This window comes from Akebia trifoliata, chromosome 1 (assembly GCF_017979445.1).
Source record: "Akebia trifoliata isolate Shusen 1 chromosome 1, ASM1797944v1, whole genome shotgun sequence".
Classification (NCBI taxonomy): domain Eukaryota; kingdom Viridiplantae; phylum Streptophyta; class Magnoliopsida; order Ranunculales; family Lardizabalaceae; genus Akebia; species Akebia trifoliata.
The window spans coordinates 33,931,999-33,953,996 of record NC_141375.1 but is presented as its reverse complement, the minus strand read 5'-3'; the positions used below and the strand labels follow the sequence as shown (position 1 = coordinate 33,953,996).

At 35.4% G+C, this 21,998-nt stretch overlaps 4 protein-coding genes across 11 annotated transcripts; 3 read left to right on the top strand and 1 right to left on the bottom strand.

Moving 5' to 3' along the window:
• Window positions 1-472: 472 nt before the first annotated feature.
• PPD5 (PsbP domain protein (Mog1/PsbP/DUF1795-like photosystem II reaction center PsbP family protein)) lies at window positions 473-4,781 on the bottom strand. Its single transcript, XM_086454902.1, is given in 12 exon segments — window positions 473-720; window positions 1,490-1,539; window positions 1,813-1,867; window positions 1,955-2,014; window positions 2,113-2,172; window positions 2,482-2,580; window positions 2,672-2,739; window positions 3,151-3,200; window positions 3,941-3,974; window positions 3,977-4,054; window positions 4,380-4,579; window positions 4,658-4,781. Coding segments are annotated over 12 exon segments (933 nt in total). The 5' UTR covers window positions 4,738-4,781; the 3' UTR covers window positions 473-621.
• A 2,132-nt stretch (window positions 4,782-6,913) lies between these two features.
• Window positions 6,914-8,296, top strand: LOC147411991 (HXXXD-type acyl-transferase family protein). The gene has a single exon (XM_086458206.1). It carries the CDS (start codon window positions 6,920-6,922, stop codon window positions 8,291-8,293), a length of 1,374 nt encoding a protein of 457 aa, XP_086314332.1. The 5' UTR covers window positions 6,914-6,919; the 3' UTR covers window positions 8,294-8,296.
• An 853-nt stretch (window positions 8,297-9,149) lies between these two features.
• On the top strand, window positions 9,150-14,082 carry CID5 (CTC-interacting domain 5). Of its 2 annotated transcripts, none has more exons than XM_086454882.1 (3): window positions 9,150-9,306; window positions 11,945-12,445; window positions 13,652-14,082. In XM_086454882.1, exons 2-3 carry the CDS (start codon window positions 11,975-11,977, stop codon window positions 13,808-13,810), a joined length of 630 nt encoding a protein of 209 aa, XP_086311008.1. In that variant the 5' UTR covers window positions 9,150-9,306; window positions 11,945-11,974; the 3' UTR covers window positions 13,811-14,082. The 2 variants fall into 2 exon arrangements, with proteins under 2 accessions (XP_086311008.1, XP_086311016.1); XM_086454890.1 differs by having other exon boundaries at window positions 9,153-9,306; window positions 11,949-12,445.
• Window positions 14,083-15,051: 969 nt separating this feature from the next.
• Window positions 15,052-21,644, top strand: ATXRCC1 (BRCT domain-containing DNA repair protein). 7 transcript variants are annotated; one of them, XM_086454839.1, is made up of 10 exons: window positions 15,111-15,194; window positions 15,684-15,742; window positions 15,832-16,169; window positions 16,282-16,470; window positions 17,694-17,805; window positions 19,057-19,142; window positions 19,396-19,509; window positions 20,011-20,097; window positions 20,478-20,821; window positions 21,355-21,644. In XM_086454839.1, coding segments are annotated over exons 3-10 (1,200 nt in total). In that variant the 5' UTR covers window positions 15,111-15,194; window positions 15,684-15,742; window positions 15,832-15,902; the 3' UTR covers window positions 21,356-21,644. The 7 variants fall into 7 exon arrangements, with proteins under 7 accessions (XP_086310980.1, XP_086310965.1, XP_086310999.1 ...); XM_086454873.1 differs by having other exon boundaries at window positions 15,112-15,194; window positions 15,855-16,169; window positions 21,416-21,644; XM_086454867.1 differs by having other exon boundaries at window positions 15,112-15,194; window positions 15,855-16,169; window positions 21,387-21,644.
• The last annotated feature ends 354 nt before the right edge of the window (window positions 21,645-21,998 follow it).

Here is a 21,998-nt window from a genome sequence, read left to right as displayed (position 1 = left end):
ACGGGGTTCAAGATGAGTTCCATTTTTGGGAAGACCTATTTCAGGGTTGATCTAGTGAGTAGGATCGAGCTTGAGCTCTTTAGTAGGCCTTTTTTGAGTTCTCCAACTTTCAATGTTAAGAACAAGATAGGATTTTGGAGAATTCGATAGAAAATGAGAGTTGATATTATTGGCACTCCCACTATTAGCCCAATTAAAATAAAAACAAAATCAATCAATCAGTTGTTTAGAATAAGAGTTGGGGTGCCAATAGAAACTCTCTCTCTCTCTCTTCTATTTGTTAGATTTAAGATCTTATATGAGCCTAATCCTAGTTGTGTAAACCACTGCTGAAATTGTTTGAATGTTATCATGCCTTGTAACGTCGACATTATAAATTGAACCAAAATTTTGTAATGTTTGAATGATATGTTTTAATCTTTAATTAGGATGTATTATGTAATTTAAGAAAATGGGGTGTAACAAGTAGAAGTTGGGGGTACCAATAGCAGCTCTCTAGAAAAATCAAGAAAAACACACCAATCCAAGGTCAAGGAAATCAGAAACGCCTGATTCACTATTAAAAGCCATAACAAAATTGCTCTATAAAAGAACAGGATGACTGGAAAATGGAAAATTCAATCACCAAAATCTCCAAGGATCCTTGAATGGAGGAACATAGTTGTCCGTAGGAGGTAGAAGGCGAAAGGAAGCCACTGTCTTCTCTAAGAAAGGTCCCATCTGTATCACATAAAAAGGGACCTCTTTTACTCACACAAATATGAACACAATTATCAACCCTCCCCCCCCCCCCCCTCCCCCCTCCCCCTTCTCCAAAACAAAAAAAAAAAAACAGCGAAACAATATTACGTTTTGGTAAGCGGTGTTATCATCAAAATATAAAAAAGTAGATATAAATGCATTGATGCGAGAACTCTAAGACAGAATTTCCAACGCGGACTCCCTTGAGAAAGCATTTGATCCACATTTTCAGAATTTCCGAGGCTTGCATTTTTCTAATTAAAACTTATCCCAATGCCTCTTGAGCTTTTACATTTTTTATGAGGTGCATGACGTTCTAGAGAAGCTTTAAGCGCCTCTTGAAACATTAACTACTTGGTCAATGTATAAAACTGTATAGACCCCCATATAGTGTGTTAAATCTTCAATGTGTCCAGTTCTGAAAGATTGGCGTTGAGTGTATTCTTTTGTGTTATAGAAGGTTACGAATAAATGATAAGTTTAAAAAGATTTTATCACTTATGAGACATGCTAAAGTGACTAAAAAGAAAAGACACTCAAAACACATTCACTGACAAGGAAAAAATCAATAGTTCCGTGCACACTGCCATGTCGGTGAGTGTTTTTTTTAGTCAGTTACAATTTTTAGATGAGAAGTTTATTTAGGATATGGCACGCGACATCAACTTCTTCCATATTGTTGCAGGGAACACCTTAAAAAATTATAAAATAAATTATGGAAAAGAAAAAAAAAATTAAGAAAACTTACAAACTCCCACTTCTTGCTAAGAGTAGAAGCATTCAAAGAGTACAAATAACCTGCAAGAAAGCGTACACTTCAAAAGCTATCTAAGGAAAGCCAAATCATCACAACTAAAAACAAAAACTACATATCATTCTTGAAAATCATGAGTTCTTTCTGTCAAGCTCTCCATGAAGACTTGTAACATATCAAAAGAAATCCATCTTCGTTAAGAGGAATGTATGACAAAGGCTTTACATCAGTATAATGGATTGATGATGTTAGAGATAAAATTTGAGTGCTGAATAAAAATATTCTGAACTATGAGATATGAAGTAATAAGGATGTACCATCTCGCTCGGCGGTTGAAGCCACATAGTGTCGGTAAAGGTTTGGTTCTTGAGCCTGCAGGGTTCCACAAAAGGGATAGAAAACAGTTATTCAGGGGGAGAACGCTCGCAGACACTTTTGATTCATGGAGAGAACACTCACGGAATTCGTCGGTGATTTTCGAACAAGATACTCATAGTACCAGTAAGGTTCACCATCAATCTGTCAACAAAACAATGAAATGAGTTTGTTATATTTGCATATTGGATTACCAACAACAACAACAAATCCCAGATAATGCAATTGACTTGTGAGCTTACTTTGCTTGAATGTGTATCAAGAACAGAACTCTCTGCCAAGCGTTGTGCAGAGGTGACACGCTGAACAGTAAATAGAATGTGAGTTCAAGCCAGTATTGAGTTTAAAAGATGATTTTTTTTTTTTTTTAGATACAATTTGGAGAAGCCTCCCATCACGGACTGTTGGACCTCACCACTGTACTTATTCAATGGTTACACTCTTCGATTTGGTCTATCCAATCGATGGAGGTCACAGTCCATTGGAAGATCCAAATCAGCCATGGGTCACTCAAAAGAAAGTGGTTCTGACCCCTGAGTTCTAATAAGGCCCATGGGTCATTGTTACAAACTTAAGGCTGTGTCAAGTAAAGAGCTGAACAAACCAAATACCAAAGCAGACTTGTCAGATAAGACAGAATCAGCAACATCTTTTGCATTCCATGCATTCTTGTCATTCAATTTTAAGAATTGTTTATTGGGAGGACCTATCTGAGACAAAGAAGGTCATAGTGATAAATCTCGAAGAAAGAAACATAAAAGTTTAATTTGCTTGGAAGTATTACGGTTAAATCGAAGTTACCGAAACAGAAATGATAAGGTTATCAATTATGTCGACACGCTCGGATACAATTCGCTGGCGAGCATCAGCTGTGCAACATCAATACCTCATGTTAATTATTCTATCTTCATTTTTTTTTTTAATGATGCTTCATATAACCAATGCTCAGGGAATTCAGAAGATGGGCATGGAATATCGTTCCTCAGAGAGATTCACACACATACATTTCTACACCCATGTCAGGGTACTATTGTATTCTTTTAGAAGCTCAACAAATCTGGCAAGTAGTCCAGAAAAAGTTTTGCTAATTGGAAGGATAGGCACATCTGATAGGGTGAGTTCTTGGCCTAGAAGATCTCTTGGTCAACCTATCTATTCAGAATTATGAAAGTACATTATTATTAATTTATTTGTTTCTTCTGATAATAGAGAAGTTTCTTATATTTGAGAATGGAGAACAGCATTTGATTGTATCAAATTGAGATATAAATTAAACTTACGAGATAGTGGCGCAGCTGATGAATAACGCTCAGGTTTTCTGGACTCCACCCTTCAAATAAATACATGAAGTCAGGTTGGTTTTCACAGAATAGTGAATAGTGAAGCAAGATAAATGAAAAAGATTGTACCATACATGATAATTGTGACTATTACAGGGTAATTGTTGAGCAACTCAAGCAAGAGCATGTAACGGATTGAGGAGCTAGTTAAGAAGAATTATGAGGGATGCCCAAAACCAATCATGTTTATAATTTAGGATGGATTATCAAGAAATAGAGAATCGAAGAGGATTTTTCCCATATAAACAGTGCTAAAAGGCTATAGTAGATATGCACTTCCAGACTATTATGCGACCAACACAAATAGATTAAATTCAGAGAAATATTTTACAAGACAACAATAATACAATCTTTACTCTGTGGAACAAAATTTAGGATAACTAGGGAAGAAAGTATTCAATCCATGAGCACATAAAATTTGAAATGTGAGAAGGATGCGTCGAAAGACTAGGAAAGGCAGTGAGTACATCTAGGGAATAACCGCATTAGCGACTAAAAATTCGATAGAGGTGGATAAGGGTAAAAAGCTTTATTCTCTGACGACATTATAGTGATACCCTGCAAACTCAAACAAAGGGAAGCAATATCTGCTACTCGACATCTTATATATGAGATGTTTTAGAAATTATAAGCACATCAAGCAAGCTGTAAAAAAACAAAACAAAAATGGATAAAATTTCCAGCTACGCAACGGAATTTAAATTGGGATTTCATGATAGAATTCACTTACCATTTGAAGGTGAACTTCTTCGATGGCAACGCCGTGGATACAAAAACGAATAAGCGTTTAAATCATCAACTACTAAAGCCATTTTCAACTCTTCATCCGGCTCAACCGCGAAAACTACAGAAATATTTCAAAAAATAAAACGAAAAGAAAAGAAAGATACCCATTAAAGCATTCCTATTCAAGGAGGGAAAAACTAAAAACTATAAAATAAAAATAAAAAACTTTTATTTATAAAAATTGAGATGGACCCATTTCAATTCTTCCTTTCACAATGTTAGTTCATCATTTTTCTACACTTGAAAATTAAAATATCTTATTTTGCATTTATTTATTTTGAAAGTTTCCTTTTCAATCAAAACAAATGGACTGATTTTGAAACTGAATTCTAGAAAAAAATAAGAGATAGTTACTTAGAATTGGGTTAATGGGTTTAGCTTACCTGAAGAAGGGAAAAGCATAGAAACTGAAGAAGAAAGACCAAAGTGCATCAAATCCCTTTTACTCAAACGAGTAGTTTCGATAAATCCTAGAGTCCTTGATCCTTTTTCCGAAGTGGGTGACAAAGAATTGCAACATGTGAGAAGGAATTTCTCAGGAAATAAGCATATTTTCCGATTCATAGAGCATTTATTATTTTTTCTGTTCAAGTCAAAAACAAGTGTTAGAGAGAACAAGTGTTAGCGAGAGAGAGAGAGGAGTGTTGGTTAGAGATTTTACCTGAAAGTAGAAAGATTTGGAGGGAAGGAGTGAATGGTTTTGGAGAGGGAAGGAGGTTGAGAGAGCAGAGCAGTTGCCATTGTTTCTCTCTGCACTCTCTTCAGCTCATCCAATCCACTCACTTGGATTTATTTAATAATTAGAAGAACCATGGTTTTAAAACCCAGTATCTCGTTTCGCTCGTTCTCCACAATGCTGAGTTGAATCGTCCAATTGACGGACGAGTCAAACCATATTTTTATTTAATAAATAATAATTACATAACAATAATTACTTCTCATCATAAGAAGTGGATCAGTAGAAGCACAGAAAACGTTTAAATCAAAAAAATAAATAAATAAATAAATATGTTTTTTTTTTTTTTTTTTAATCTTAATGGTTGGGATGTCTCAACCCGTATGCCTGATTGGCAGAGGTGGGGGCAACTAGTCTCTTAGAATACCATATATTACCCAAATCCCATGGGTGTATGAAATACCTCATAAACCACACATACGTGTTGGTAAGATGGTATAAATCTCTATAGGTGGTCAACAAGGGGGTTTGAATTCAACCAAATCTTATAAATTTGGTCTATATTTTTGAAATATGTAGTTAATCAAATCCAAATCCTAGAATAGTCAAAGTGATGACAATTAAAATTGATCTTCTCATTCAATTGCCTTGGAGATTAGGAAGACTTGCCCGATTCACCTCAATTTCAAACAAGTTTATAAAATCATGAGCAAAACACATCTACAACAACCAAGAAAAAATTTACTCATTCATCTACATTTTTCCTTAAAACGCTTAGTGTTCCATTAACTCATGGAATATGACTCGAAAAAAAAAATACAAGCTTCCGATCATGTAAGTGCAAAATCCAATAGTCGGGGATTTTTTAATTTTTTTTGCTCATCATGGGTATACTCATCTTTCAGGTGAGACTAATCCCATGGTCACACGTACTATCCCTTCGGAAAGTCTTACGTGCAACTGGTTGAGTTGAAGGTCAATCAGATCTTGGAGGGTGGCCCCAAGGAATTCATTGCTTCGTGAGGTTTTGAACACTTGACCTACCCTTCCTGAGGAACTTATCTTTGCCAGATAGGTATCAACTGAATATGTACATCAATATATATATATATATATATATATAAAATCTCTACCATTGAATGATGTGCTTACTTGAGCAAAACAATTACACATTCTTAATGAATGGTAAAAAAGCAATAAAGATAGACAAATGTACATTCAACCCAATATGAGTACTAGAAAAAGAAATTAAGGTATTGATTGAAGGTTGAGGATGAGGGTATTTAAGTCTTTTATGCTAGTCTTTCTGATAAAATAAAGATCAAACGGGGCATGTCATCAGCTTTGAAAACATAGAGTATCCCACCAAAACTTGGAGGGATGTGTCTAAATCACCTTAAATAAATTAGAATGCAAGATTGAAATCAACCATTTATAAGAAAATGTCATTCTAGCTAATAAAAATTCAACATGTCTAATCATGTAAGTGAAATACATCCAGATTTACAAGCAATTGAACATATACTCTTACTAATGTCCCTAATATGCTTTTATTGACTCGTCAAAGTTGATTTGACTCTATTGACATCTGCATCGAGTCAATTTCGGGCTTTGAAACATTGCCCTTCTCTCATCGCAGGTGTCAGCTCGTTTAGTTGGTAAATGTTGCATAAAAATTCCCTTCGATTGATCAAGACTGATAAATTATGAAGATTAAAACAGAGAACAACAAAGAACACAAGAGATTTAGAGCCATAAACCAACAGTAAAGTCCATGGGTGATGACATTGATTCGATTTCCAACAACACCAAGTTACTAATCGTCTCATTAAAAATAGTTTTCCAGTCAAAAAATAATAATAAGGAAAAACATATGGAAGAATGGCTGTTTGCAAGTGAAAATTGGTTGTAAAAATGTGAAAAAATAGGTTTCAAGTGCTTTTAAGGGGTTTTTTTTTTTTCACTACTTTAATATAGCTTCCAAAAACACATTTTGTGGTTGGTGAAAAACAGTACTCTTAGAAAATACTCTCACAATTACAATGTGAGAAGATTGTAATTCAATCAAAATGTGAGAAGATTGTAATTCAATCAAAATCTTAATATAACATCATGAATAAATTCACCACCAACTCCTTACCAAAATTCCCAATAACAAGACGTGCATATTTTGCATGTCAAACATAAATTCCACTAAATTTGTTACAAAACCCCACCAATTCACCACATTTCTTAACACTCACCCCCATGGCTTCATGGATCCAAGAACTCCAATTCCCTGACATCAACATCCCTGTAACAATTGACTGTGTCACACCAGTCATGCCATCCGGGCCAATTCCAGCCACCGCCGGTGACTATCTCTACCTCTCGAACCTTGATGACATGATTGGAGCCCGTGTCTTCACCCCTTCAGTATATTTCTTCCAATCAAATAATTTGAAATCTAAAGGGAATTCAGTAGGGACAATACTTCGTGACGCTCTTTCCGATGTTTTGGTGCCTTATTACCCTTTTTCGGGTAGGGTTAGGGAGGCTAAAAATGGGAAATTAGACGTGTTTTTCGGGCCAAATCAAGGTGCCCTCATGGTTGAAGCACGCTCCGAAATTGCCATTAGTGATCTTGGAAGCCTAGAGGTCCCGAACCCTGCGTGGACTCCATTGATTTATCAATTTCCTAATGAGGAGGCCTACAAGGTTGTTGATATGCCACTAGTGATTGCTCAAGTGACACGTTTTAGCTGTGGTGGATTCAGCCTTGGCTTACGACTCTGTCATTGCCTCTGTGATGGGCTCGGAGCCATGCAATTTGTTGGTGCATGGGCAGCTACAGCACGGGCAGGTACCTTAGTAACTAGCCCAATTCCTTGTTGGGACCGTGAATTTTTCAAGCCTAGGGACCCTCCTATTGTTAAATTCCCGCATGCTGAATTCAAGAGAATTGATGATTGCTCAACCCTAATAGCATCTTTGTGGACAGCCAAACCAATCCAAAAGTGTTATCGAATTAGCCCGGAGTTTCAAAACCATCTCAAAGAGCTAGCACAGCCCGATGATGGTCAAGCTTGTACTAGCTTCGACGCTATGGCTGCACATGTTTGGAGGTCTTGGGTGAAGGCACTTGATGTAAGACCTTTAGAGTGCGAACTCCGGCTTACATTTTCTGTCAATGCTCGCCCAAAGCTCAAGAGCCCGTCGTTGAAGGACGGGTTTTATGGCAACGTTGTGTGTTTGGCATGTGCGACAAGCAGAGTCTCACAACTAATCAATGGGAAGCTGTCAACCATATCTCGATTGGTTCGAGAGGCACGATCAAGTGTATCGGAGGAATATGTAAGATCCACAATTGATTATATTGAAGTAGATAGACCAATGAGACTTGAATTCGGAGGAAAGCTAACAATCACACAATGGACTAGATTCTCTATGTATGAATCTGCTGATTTTGGGTGGGGCTTGCCCATTTATGCTGGCCCCATTGATCTAGCACCGACACCACAGGTTTGTGTGATCTTGCCTGATGGGGTTGGGGCAGGTCCCAGTAGATCAGTTGTGGTGTGCATTTGCTTGTCTGAATCTTCTGCTTCTAGATTTAGAGAGTGTTTGTTAGAAATGTTTTGAAGTATTGAGGATGTGATCAAGCTTATAATGAATTAATTAGGATGCAAATGTTTTAAGTGTTCAATTCTAGATTATAAAGAAATCTATTTAATTAGATTCATTTTTCAACTTGTTGGGACTTTAATTTGTTCAATTTGTGTAATTTTGTGGGGTTTACCATGTCACTATGATCATGGGATTAGAATAAAATTCTAAGAATATACCTGGCATGCCATTTATATTCATCCTTTGAATGGCTCAACTAATGAGGCAGAACTCACTCTCCCAAGACGAAAATTAACCCACGTAAAAGGAAGATGACGTCACCCACACCGTCAATGGTTACAAAATTAGTAACTCCTATAAAAAAAATCTTTTATTATCAAAATATCCTAAGATGATCAATCCCAATATGCTTAAAGTGAGTTTCTATTGTTACACCAACTTTTACTAATGCCACCCCAAGACGTGTGCTAATTCATTTACATTGAATCAGAGTGGCATTAGCAAATTTGGTGTGGCAATAGAATCTCTTTTTTAAAATTTTGGATAAGATTTTTACGAGATTGCCAAGCATATGCGCATGTAATGTAATGTAGAATAGATTGCATTTTTGTGGGATGATCTCTTAGGTATGGATATAGGCCCCAATGCCCGTGAGATGTAAGAATATTGTTGGATGCGTTTCAATAACGAATGAGAAATTGATATAGGTCTGGAAGGCGGTTTATCTCTTAGTATTACGTGGTACAATTCTATTGGTAGTTAAACATTTCTGTGTCCAACGCATAAACACTAGATAATACTATATCACATTGGCTGCAACTGCCACGTCACGCATCAGCATCGGCATCAATTTTAGATGTTCTCTCTAGTTTTTCAACTTCCTTTCCTCTCTCTCTCTCTCTCTCTCTCTCTCTCTCTCTTCCTTCTCACTTTCACAATCTCTCGAGAAGACCTTTTCGAACTTTTGGTTTGATTTCTCTTTCGATCTCCCGACGTCCTTCAACGACGCGGTTCTTTGATTCTTACAGGTAGGTTTTCGATGGAATCCACGTTTTGTTTCTGTTTCTTTTTCTGGGATTCGTTTTCTATGTTACGGGGTTTCTAGTTCTTAGTTCCTTTTTCAGTTCTCTACTAAGAGAGTGATTGTTCTTGAATTTCTAGGGTTTTGTCTAATTATGTTTACATTTCTATCTTTTTTCTGTTTGATTTTTTGATCGGTTGGATATAGGCGCGATCTCGCATTTACATGTTGAATCATTGATTTTGGGTTTTTTCCCCAAATTTAATAAAAATTTTCCCAATTCTATGAGTTAAATTAGAAAAAAAGTGCCTGCGGAAATGATCTTGTTTTGAATCCGAATTTAATGACATTTTATCCAATCAAATAGTGAAAATTTTCAATGTTTAGCTAGAGCAAGATTGTAAAATTCATTTCTCAAGGTAAAGATTCTAATCTGCTCTCATTATTGTTATTGGTTCTTGTGAATTTTAAGACCTTCGTTGAATTCTTTCTTATTATTGGAGTCAATACATGCAACAAGATTTCCAATATGTTTTGATCCTTTTTTTTTTTTTTCTTTTCTGGCATTAACTTTGGATTTTCATAGAACAAACATAGCGATTACACGACTGTTTCATATATATTGGAGAAGAGTTTCAATTCAATGCGGGTATTTTTTAATCTTGTTTACTACTGGGTGGTGGAAGCTTTATTTAGAATTGTGAATTCTCTTATCAAGAATGTGTGTGATAATCTTGATTCAGTTTAGACTAGTCATTCTCTTTTTGATAATTGTTACATTCTCGTGATTTATCTATTGAAGATGATGCAAGATCGTCTCGTGACAGTTTAATTATGTACCCATTTTGGATGTTAGCGTACTATATGATACCTTTGATTCTTTTATTTATACATAAAATATGCACCCATGTTCAAATTTGCTAGGACTGGCAGTGCGGTTTCTTCTAATCAGTAGTTATCCAATCTATCTTTAGCTAGTACTTTCAGGCTTTCATGTTCTATAAAATAGTAACCTAAGTTTTGTTAACCATTTGTGCATAATTCCCCTAGATAGTGAAGTTATCTGGGATTAGTCGATAAGTTATTTTCGTAAGGATGTGGAACATCAAATAGAAGTCCCTTTCCCTTTCTAGAACCCAAGAAGAATGATTGTTGTTTTGTTTCATCCAAACTTACTTGGTAGATATGGATAAGCACATCGAATACTCCAATTCGTTTTATATTTAACATGACATTTAGTTTATTGTCTTACTCTATAGTTTCTGAGGAAGAGTTTCAATAGTTGGAGCTCTTCTCAAAGTGTGAATTTCCTTATAGTCAAGAGTTCCAATAATGGAAACGTGCATCCTTTCTTTTCCATTTAACTCTATCCTGAATCATATCTCAAGTAGTGCATGTTCATTCATATCTTTTCTTACTCTGTGGTACTCTTTCCAAGTACCACAGAAAATTGCCAAGGGCATGAGAATCCATAGGATCCCAGCTCTAGTATCGATCATAGAAACTAGCATGACCCAATAAATTTTGAAGAGATAAGAAGCAGGACTAGATTTCATTCCTGACTGAGCAATGAAAAAGTAAATGATTTACATCTTCAGCATTTCGTGTACAAGTGAAGCAACTGTTGACAGCTGAACATTCAGCTGTAAAAGTATGCTTGGTCTTATAGTTGAAATGTGTTATTCTGTTGTTTCTTTACAAGAACCGAGGTGCCACCTTGCTACCTTATGTTGCTTGGACTCTGAAAAGGATGAAGCGCCCCAAGACACATGATGGATTCTGACTCTATAGATTCTAGTACTACACTTCTTCTTCCTTTTTTTTTTTTCCTTTTTTGTTTCTCTTTCATTGTTGCAAGATTTTGATTAGTATTTATCTTATATTATGTGTTCTACCCTTTTCAACTGTTTTGTTTTACAACTATGACAGTATATATATTTATTTTATCTTTTATGGGTATATGTTAGTTATCATAGTATATTGTGTTACTTATTTCAATATTATTTTCTATTTTTATATAAAAATGATAACTTTTTTAAATTATTTAAAATACAATGCCGTGTCATGTATGCAAATTTTTGTGGTTTGTCAAATTCGACCTCCATACCTGTGTCAGACTCTCATCTGTCCATTTCATATCCATGTAATACAGTCAATAATGTAGCAGCATTTTAACATCATTTTTTGGGATAAGGCTTCAATGATGACGATGATGATAATTATAATCCATTTGTACAATTATTTCTGATATTATACATACACCCATATTCAGATTTACAAGGACTATAATTGGAGGATTTTCACTAGAGTTAGTACTTATTCCAGCCTTAACACGTGGATGCTCAAGGAAAAAACAGTAATCAAAACATTGTTCAGTATCATTTTATGACACCCCTGGATGGTGAATGATTCTAAAATGGCTGATTTTCTTTTATCCCCCTGGGGATTTGGAAGATTTAGTTGAAACCTATCGATCTTTTGAATCAAACCCAATAAGAATGATCACTTGTTCTGTTTTATTGTGCAGGCTCCAGTTTTATTTGTTCTTCTTTTTTCTGTTATATATATATTTAATGTGATTTGTCTTTGTATCTTCCATACATTATTCTGATTTAACTGTTCATGGGCTTTTTGGTTGTGTTTAGACAGACAGATTTCTTGCATAAACTGAGACAATGGAGAGAGGAAAGTCATCTTTGAATCCAAATGCAGCATCATACGTACCGCTCTTCAAACAAGGAATAGAGAATAAAATCGAAGCTTCCAAGATAACTTGTGGAGATTCTAAAACTGAAGACAAGACTGCCTTGACCAGACCTTCATTCGAGAACCATAGGAAAGCTACACAAAACCAGTTCCCAGAGGCAGGTGAAGCTGCTCGCAGTTTTAGCATCCATCACACTGAAGGAGGACTCATTTCTAAGGATTGGACAGTGAAGGGCCAGGCAATTCCTAGTTCGCATGATTCAAAGTCACTTTCTTCAGTTGACATAACAGAAAAGCTAAACTTGGATGAAGAATCTGAAGTAGATCTGGCATATCTCGCGGCCGTGTTTACTGGTCTATCAGAGCAGTCCCTTGCTGACGTTTATGCTGCAAATGGGGGTGACTTGGAAGCCACTACTGACATGCTGCACCTACTCGAGGTACAATTTTTTATGCACAAGTAGCCATTCTGTTGGGTTTTCTGAATGAGAAAGATTAATTTAAAATCCCCATCTCCCTACCCCAAAGAAAAAAAAAGGAAAAAAGAAAGAGAAAGGTATTCTTAATAGTTTTTCCTTCGTTTTGGCAAATGGCAACTATTTTGGCACAAAATTTTTGTCCCGTTCAAGCTCTAAACTTTTTTCCCTTTGTTTCTCTCTCTCTCTCCCATAGACCCTGAAATGGTATGGCTTAACCAGTAGACCATGATAGGATCAAAACTGTGATTTGGTATGATACCAGTAATGCCTCTCTTCCTGTGTTTGCTTCATGGATTTAAATAAGATGCAAGGACCGTCATTTATGGGTAATAACAATCCTTTAAGGTAAAGTTACTGATTTATTATATTCAAGGAAATTTAGAAATAGCTCCAATTGGGAACTAAGGTAAAGTCATTGAGATGGTTTTGGGCATGCTTAAAGAAGACCAAATGAGGAGTGTTTTGGTGCAAGTTGGGGCTCTAAAAGGGCAAGTGGATGGCCAAAAATGACTTAAATGGAGTTAGTAAGTACAGATATGAAGGAAAACGCTTGACTGAAGGCATTGTTCACTATACAGTTAAATACAGATAGAGGATTTCATGCTGCGGACACCAATAATCGAGATAAGGTTTAGAAGATGGTGATATGATAATGATGTTGGTCATCATCAATTGATTACCTATTTTGTTATTCCACTCTAGGTAGAGCCATTACAGCCCGGAAGTCATACGTGATTCATTCATAATTGAAAGTTTCACTGTTTCCTTACATTTTAATTTTCAATCTGTTAATTTATAATTATGTTATCTATTTTTTTAATGCTAGAATTGATTGTCCTCCCCTCTCATCATGTATTTATTTTTGTAAGGGGGGGCATAACTTATCCTGCTTTCATTTGAATTCAACTATACCTTTGGACACTAGCCATTTAAAATTTCCCTTTTAAATCAATGAATACATTGCCCCAAACCAATTGGGTTAGTTTCCATTTCTTAATAGGAACGACACTTGTTAATATTTTGGCCGCATCAGATATGTATTGACACATGAACACACCCTCCCCTTGACACATCTTAACTCATGAGGTAGTCGCCATATTTTTCTTGTTTGTGTATTGTCTCTATCATCATATATCAGTTTACTCATAATTTAACCCATGTATACAGTTCCCTGTTGAAGTTTCTCAACATCTTCCAGACACCTTGGATATTGGCGGCATGGTGGAATCCAAATCTCCAGCTGAGGGCACAACTGTGAGACTAAATAAGCAAATCGTTGGAGAAACGAGTGGGTCTTCATCTAGTGCTTTGGAATCTTCTCAGTGAATAAGACAAGTAGTAAGAGGAAATTAAATGGTAGTTGGATACACAATTCGAGTTTCTTTGATTGTATTTGGATTAGAAGTAAGTCATGGCTTCCTTTCCTTGACAGCACTGTGTCTGTGATGGGAGCTTCATGTCTGGGTTATGATGTAATGTTTAGCTGCTTGTGTTCATTCTTCTTTTCATGATTCTGCTTCATGGGTCATGTTTCCTTGTACATTTCTTCTGCAGTTCACCTACTTTCATGAATGAAAACCATCTTTTCCCTCCCCTTATATTTTTTGTTTTAATGTTCTTTTTGATCTATTTGCTGTTATTGATAGTTTACAGATGATTTAACCCCTTCCTAATATGTTTGACACCTTGAGATATGAATCTTTGCACGATTGATTCAATCGATCTTTTGACTAATGAGAGAGCTTAGTGGCATCTAAGATCAAATGCTACTTGATGGCCCAGATCAATTCATATGTGGTCCATGTTTGGACAGTTATGATTGAAGGACATTAGTTTTATTTATTCATTCTGGATTGATAGATGAAGTGATTACTCTGCTTGACAACCTTTTTATGTGGGTAACTGCCTATTACAAGATCAAGAAGCACATGAAACCTTAACTTGAGTTTAGAGTATCTTCATAGAAATGAAGGTTAGAAGAAACTCTACCTTTTGTTTTAGGAAAATCTATTTTCTAAAGACCCTTTTTTCAGGAAATTATACTCTCAACTCCTTTTTTACTTCTAAGAGGATGTACAATGGAACACCCACCATTTTGCCCCCCAAGGACATGAAAAGTTTTCAGATAAATTCAAAACAAATAAGATTGTAAAACATTGTTATCACCATCTTCGTCAAAGTTTTATCCCAAAAACTTTTAGTCCTTTAAATCTCTTTAGAAACAGAAAATACTCTTCAATAAACAGAATTAAATGTATGATCGGGACTCATAAATTTTTGTGCTTTATGAGTAGTTCTTAGAAGAATGTGTATAATAGAACCACTATCATTAATTCCTTCTTCCTTGTCCTGACTCGGGCCTTCATCGACCCCAATGCCAAAATGTTGTTTTAAATTTTAATAAAATCCTGGGGATTCATGTTAGAAATTGGGGATACAATACATGATCAAATTATCTTGTAACGATTTTTTATCGCACTTTAATTTTGGTTTCTATTAAAAAAGCAGAATTTTTAAATCTTAATTATAAATATGAAAATCAGTAGGAAATTAATTAAGTACACATTTTTTTAAAAAATTACAAAACTCAGTTGACTCAGCCAATTTGAAACAAACGAGTCATCTCGGATCTTTGGAAGAATGAAAATTAAAGCACCATTTCTCAGAGGCTTTTGAACAAGCGGGCAATGGTGGGAGATGCGAAGAGAAGGTACGCTTCTTCTTCTACGCTTAACCTCGCCCACCACTTTTTATTGAACATTGTCTCTTCGATTCTGATTGTTACATTTTGCTAACTTGAGCCATGGTTGCGCCGCTTTTTAACCTACGCTCCCAAGTTTCTAAGAAATTCTTACTGCAGAATCAAATCAAACAGAATTTTTTTTTTTAATTCTTTATTTTTTTTTTCTTATAAATATGTCACCAATTTTTTCGTCAAACAAACCCTAAGTGCTTGTTTGGATTTCCATTTTCCACTTCACACACATACACACAAATTCTTTTCAGAGACAGAAAGGGGGATCCAAACAAACCCTAATTCTTGAACTTAAGTTCGTAATTTTGAAGAATCACACTTCACGCTTATAACGATAAGGGCCTGTTTGGATTGCTGTTATAAACCAGTATATATACATATATATTTTAGAGACTCATGTGCAAAAAATAAACAAAAATATCAAAAAAAAAAATTTGGCTTCAGTGGCAAATGTGGCATCCGATCAGACCCAAATTATTAAACAAGAAAGACTCTTCTTTGAGGTATGTTTGGTTGTGAAAACGATTAAGACAATATCTTCAAATTCGTGGATTTCAATTTCTAAGTAAAATTGGAATTAAGTTTTCCTCAGATATTGAATTGGTTCATCTTCAGCTACACCTGTAACTTGTAAAATCACGCTTGCAACGAGGATTTTATATAATGTCTGATACAAAATCAAGTCCTCATGATGGTGGCGATAAAGCTGTAAGGAGAAATCTTCCGTCGTGGATGAGTTCTAGGAATAATGGTGATAAATCTCGTCGTCAACAGCTGAATGAGGAAGATGAGAATCCTGAGAAAGTTACGGGTCATGTTAAAGCCCATAGGGGCAGTACCCATTCTAAGGGAACCAAATGCAGTGAAAAGTCCCCAAACAAGGGCGAAGCTTCGTCTGGCTTGGGTACATTGAGCTTCTCAAAACTTATGGTAATAATATTGATACTTGGATTAGCAATCTTTCATTCTTGTTTGTGATGATTTCATATCGTTGAAGTTCTTTTTGTTGTTAGAGCTTAGATTACAATCTTGAATTGGGCAGGAAGGGGTGATCTTTGTGTTATCGGGGTTCGTTAATCCAGAACGCAGCATATTGAGGTCACAAGCACTAGAGATGGGAGGGGAATATCAACCTGACTGGAACTCAAGTTGTACTCTCCTTATTTGTGCATTTCCAAACACTCCAAAGTTTAGACAAGTGGAGGCAGATTGCGGAACTATTGTTTCAAAGGTTGCTTACTTTCTATTATTAAAAAAAAAAATTCAAAATTTAAATATTTTAATAGTTTTGAAGACTCTAGTATGTGGAAAGACCATTTTTTTCATGTTACCTGTATAATTGAATGAAGTGAAGACAAACCCATGTTCACCGGGAGTCTTAACGGATTGTCTACTTTGCCCCCCTTGTCGATTGTTAGCACTTGTATAGGAATGGTTAAGCCCAATTAATTCTATTTGGTCCAGTTGGATTTTTTCATGAATAAATTTCTACAAAGAATGGTGTTTTTACTTATTTTGTAACGATCGTAATGCAACTAATTTCTACTTATATAATTTATATAGTTAGACTCTTTTAGAGTATGAGATGAAATTGTGTTTCCATGTTCCATCCTTTAGAGTTTAATAGTGTATGCATATTTTCCCCTTTTTTTGCCACTTTTTGTTGTTTAATATAACTTGTTTTGGATAGGTAATCTGGGACTTTATCTGGCCTCTTTAAGATATTCTGAGTAGTCCCTAGATTGTTGTTGTACCTTTTCCAAATTTGGGGTTCTTCCTTGTTCTTGGGGAGAAAAAAAACTTGTGGAGGTTTATTCCCTTCTTTATTACTTGGGGGCTTTGGCTGGAAAGGAATTGGAGAGTCTTCAAAGGCGTCGATCTCTCTATTCAGGAACTAATGCTTTTTATTCTTGGGTTGTTTTTTTGGTGCAAGCTTTACCCTCATTTTAAGGGTTTCTTCTTTGAAGACTTTGTTTTTAGATGGGACTCGCTTCGTGATTAGGTTGTGTGTTGCTTTGTTCTTGGCTGTGGTCATCTCGACCGCCTTTTGTATTCTTCTTTTTTTAAATAAAATTACATGTATAAAAAAAATCTGGGACTTTATTTGCAAACTCGGGTTTGAGGCAGACATATAGCCACAACCTCAGGAAAAAATTGAAAGAAAGAAAAGGGGAAAAAAGAGACTTTTTTCCTGATAAGTAATAGAGTTTTTAGTTACAATCGTTTGCATCTTTCAGACTAGATTGATGGTCCTAGGAGCGCAATAACGTTGGACTGATTAACCTTGGATTCCACTTGGACTGGATGGGCAGTAGTTTCGAAGGATTATTGACTATGTTGAAAACAAATGAACATAGTGGAGCAAAAACTGTTCCTCACTTGAGTTTAGTGACTTTTTGTGAGGAATGTTACCCTGTTTGATAATGATCTATGATTTCATTTTCTGTTTTGAAGGAATGGATCTCAGAGTGTTACAATCAGAAAAAGCTTGTTCCTATTGAAACTTACCTTATGCATGCTGGAAAACCATGGCGAAGAAACAGCCTTTCCCATGGGGCTGGCGAAGGTAATGTGATTTACTTTTCTGTGGTGGTTCATATGACTATTGTTTTATGGGCATTGTTCTTCTACATAATGTATGCATCTCATGCATGTTTTCTGCCTTTTTGCCCTGCGTGATTAGTCATCCTAGAAATCATAGAACTTATAACCATTGTGCTTTCATGGATACATTAATAACAATGACATATTGGAGATTTTGAAGCTTGATCTCAGTTGCATCTGTGATAGTATGGAAAAAAGCTTGAAGTTAGTTGAAATCTTGCAATAGTAAGCTGAAGCTTCAAATTCAGATCCCCAAGATTACAATGGAGTTGTAAGGAAATAATTTTAGTGTGCACCTTGCCTAAGAGGACAACGAAACCACTGAGGTAATGGAAATATCTTTCAATTGACAAACATATCGGTGCACCCACCCCCCAATGCACCACATGCAAATACAGGGAACAAAAGGAAAAGAAAGATAAGGGAAATATCCAGATCTGAAGGAATACGATTGATAGTGTATCAACAAGCCTTGAGTGGTTGAGCAATAGTGGTGAGATCATTACTCAACCGCTTGAGAAATTAGCTGTATAAGTTGATAGACATTGAAGTCATATGAACAATATATAAAAGAATATGAAAAATGAAATCATCATTGTTCATCTATGCCTTATCTTGAATATTGGTTTGACCTCTCAACATCTCAAGCTATATCTTCAGTTAAGTTTAATGTATTCAAAAGTGCTGGGCAACTGTTAGGCAATGGAGCAAGGAAAATTTTGTTTATTATTTAATTACATTAGATCATAACAATAGAGAAGGAAAAGCAAAGCTAAGAAAAAAGAAAGTAACTGATTCTTTGTTTTACAGACATAGCTCCAACCCTAAAATTAGAAAATAGTGTTTATTGTTCATGAGCTATTTGTTGATCACACCTCGCCCACACACACAAACACAAAGAATGATGTTGTTTCAATAATCCACAGATAGTCATCCTAAAAATCCAAAAATTGAAAAACTAAGGCTTCAAATATGATTGCTATGGCTACAAAACCCAAATGAGGAGATAGATCGGTTCAAATCTATGAAGATAACTATCCCTTCTTGAACATTTAGCACTCTTACATTTTGTGTAATCACGGAAATGTTTTTAAAATTATTGTGGTTTATTTGATTTGATTTACTTGCATTGCTTGTGGCTAGTATATGTATTTGTTTGTTTGAACCATTTATTCTGCCACTCCTGTGTTCTGAACATCACAAGTTCTTGCAGATCAGGAGACTACCCCACCTAGTAAGCCTCCCAAGAAAATTGAAAGTAGTCCACATCGAAAGCCAAGTGTCTCCGTCTCTTCTGAGGTTATTCTTGAAACCTATTACTCCTTACATCAATGTATTAATACCAGACTTGCTTTTCATCAATATGGAATGAATCTTTGGATTTGTACCATCATAATTCCCTGCAGCCAATGGGTTCTTTGTAGAAATTACAACTTCTCTTGGTTTAGAACTTTCAAGGGGCTACCTTGGGAAAACATAGTTATTTGTGTTTCAATAGTTATTTTGTATCTTTGTTCATGTTGATTTGCTTTTTATGCTTCATATCAAGCAGGGTGGGGATGCTCCTATTCCTGGTAAAGAACATCCTTCTCCTTCTCAAGTGAAGAAGTGGGCCATCAATGATTTGAATAAAACAATCTCATGGCTGGAGAGTCAAGAAGAGATAGTAAGTTGCATGGTTCAATATCGAAGCATCTTCCTGGCTTGGTTGATTATTGGACACCTTCTATTTATTTTAGGGGAAATTCCCAAAAAGATTGAAAAAATTGTGAAATTCCCATTTCAGTGCACGGTCCATTTTAATTCCTAAATTTCCATTTTTCAGAATTAAAATATTTCACTTTCTTAAAGCAGGGTAAAATTTTCCTGTTTTATTAAACAGTAAATATTTTCCCCGCTTTAGTTTTAGTGAACGTTTAAAAAAATTCCATTTAATAAAACAGTAAATTTTTTCCTTGCTTTAAGTGAAATATTTTAATTCCAGAAATGGTAATTTACCATTTTCAGAATTAAATGAATAGTCGGCTTTAATGGGAATTTCACAATTTTTTAGCGCATGTTTTGGTAAGCCACCCTTTATTTTAAGTACTCTCCTTCCGTAATAATCGTGGTAGATGTTTACGATACCTTCCCATGGATGTTTTCTCAATCCTTTGTGTATTGACAGCCAGACGCAAGCGAAATAAAGAAAATTGCAGCAGAAGGGATCCTTACTTGTTTAAACGATGCCATAGAGTCTCTCGAACAAAATCAGGTCTGCATTTTTTTTTCCTGATAGTGTATCGTGCATACTAAAAGACATTTGATCTTTCACCTTCGTTTGGATACTCGGAAAAAGAAAATGTTGAGAGTTCCAAAATGTCAAACGAAAGGATGATCACAATCATATAATATTGTAACTAGACCGACTTTGGCTATATTTCCTAATGTATTTCTATTTTATAAAATAATCATTTTCTGTGATGGACAAGCAACTTTGGAATAACTTGATTTAAGTGAATTAATAATTGTAGCATCTTGAAACCTCTTTCTCTGATGAAGAAATATTGGATATTACTAAAATATATACTTTTTTTTTAATATTGTCTTTTCCATGTATTCACTCTCATTATGTCTAATGAAACATGTCTTTAGGATATCCGACAAGTGACTGAACAGTGGAAATTCATCCCTCGTGTGGTTGAAGAATTGGCCAAGCTTGAGGATTTAAGTGGTAGTAGCACGAAATCACTCTCAAAGGAAGATCTTTATCAACAGGCTATGACATGTAAACACATTTACGAGGTGGAATTTGGAAGTTTAGATGATGATTCTAATGCAAGGAAGAAAATGCCGAAGACTGAGGAAGGTGATCGGGACATCAAGAAAACCAAAATCAAGTCTGTTGATGTCGCATATGATAGTGATGAAACTATAGAAATGACAGAAGAAGAAATAGATCTTGCTTACAAAACCATTTCTTCCAAGTTGTGCAAATGGTAAGTGAATTTACAATCTATTTATTTTATCAAAAAAAAATATTGAGGCATATACCCTCCTTGGTACGACCCCTCGTGACCAGGGTCAACTCTGAGAAACTATCAGAAAATTGTCTAAATGCCCTTGCCTTCAATCCCTTGTACAGGGTCACCTGTTAGTATTGGAATTCTGTTTTCAAGTTTTCGATATTGACATGATTGATTTATTGCCGGCATTTCAATTTTAATGGGTCTTGTTAGGGTGTGCCCTAAGGGCACATGTTCAAGGGCAATAAATACACTTTCGAAATCAAATTTTGTACCGAAAATGTCCTAAAGAAAATTACCTTTTTACCGAAATATCCTCAGATTCCAATTTCCAAAGTGTATTTATTGCACTTTAAGGGCTCATGTTAACAAAATCCATTTTTAATTACACCAAGTTCTCTGCTGGGTTCATTTTTAGGAACACATTTTAAATGCGAGTCTTTAACCAGTTATCAAATTATAATGTGTAATTAGTGCTATGTATTGTGTTCTATTGTGAAATATAGATATGAGTCGGATTTCAAACTGATGGTTGCAGAACTCAAGGCATGGTACTTTGACTTGTAGATCAAAGGGAGTTGTGGAAATGATGATCTCTTCCTTACATATTCCTGATTTGGTCTGCAGATGTTTTGAATGGGTTTTTGTTGGGAGTTACAAGAGGAGTAATTGTTTTTTTTCTTTTCTCAATGTAAGAAAGGTTTTTGTTCTACATAAATTCTTTGATATATGTACGTTTATGGAACTTGAGCACCCATTTCAATAATCAAGTTGTAGAGGATGGTGATTTGTGACATTATAGCTAGGCTTGATATGGTCATGAATTGAAGTCCAACTAACCTATCAAAAAAAAAAAAAAAACTAAGCTTAATATGATGATATTTAACATTAGATGTACATTATCGACATTACAAAGTCGATTAGGCTATTACATTGAAGATTTGACTAGTTGATATTAGGGTGAGACGATTTGTGTGTTGTGAGTTGATATCTATAAAGAAATAATGATATATGATTTTAAATAAATTTTGTTGATCATCTTTAAACTTAAAATGTCACAGCATGCAAAAGTCTGCGTGAAAGAATTTTTTTCATGCGTTTCTCACTTTATGTAATTTTCATTCATTTATCACTCCACCATCCACAAGCA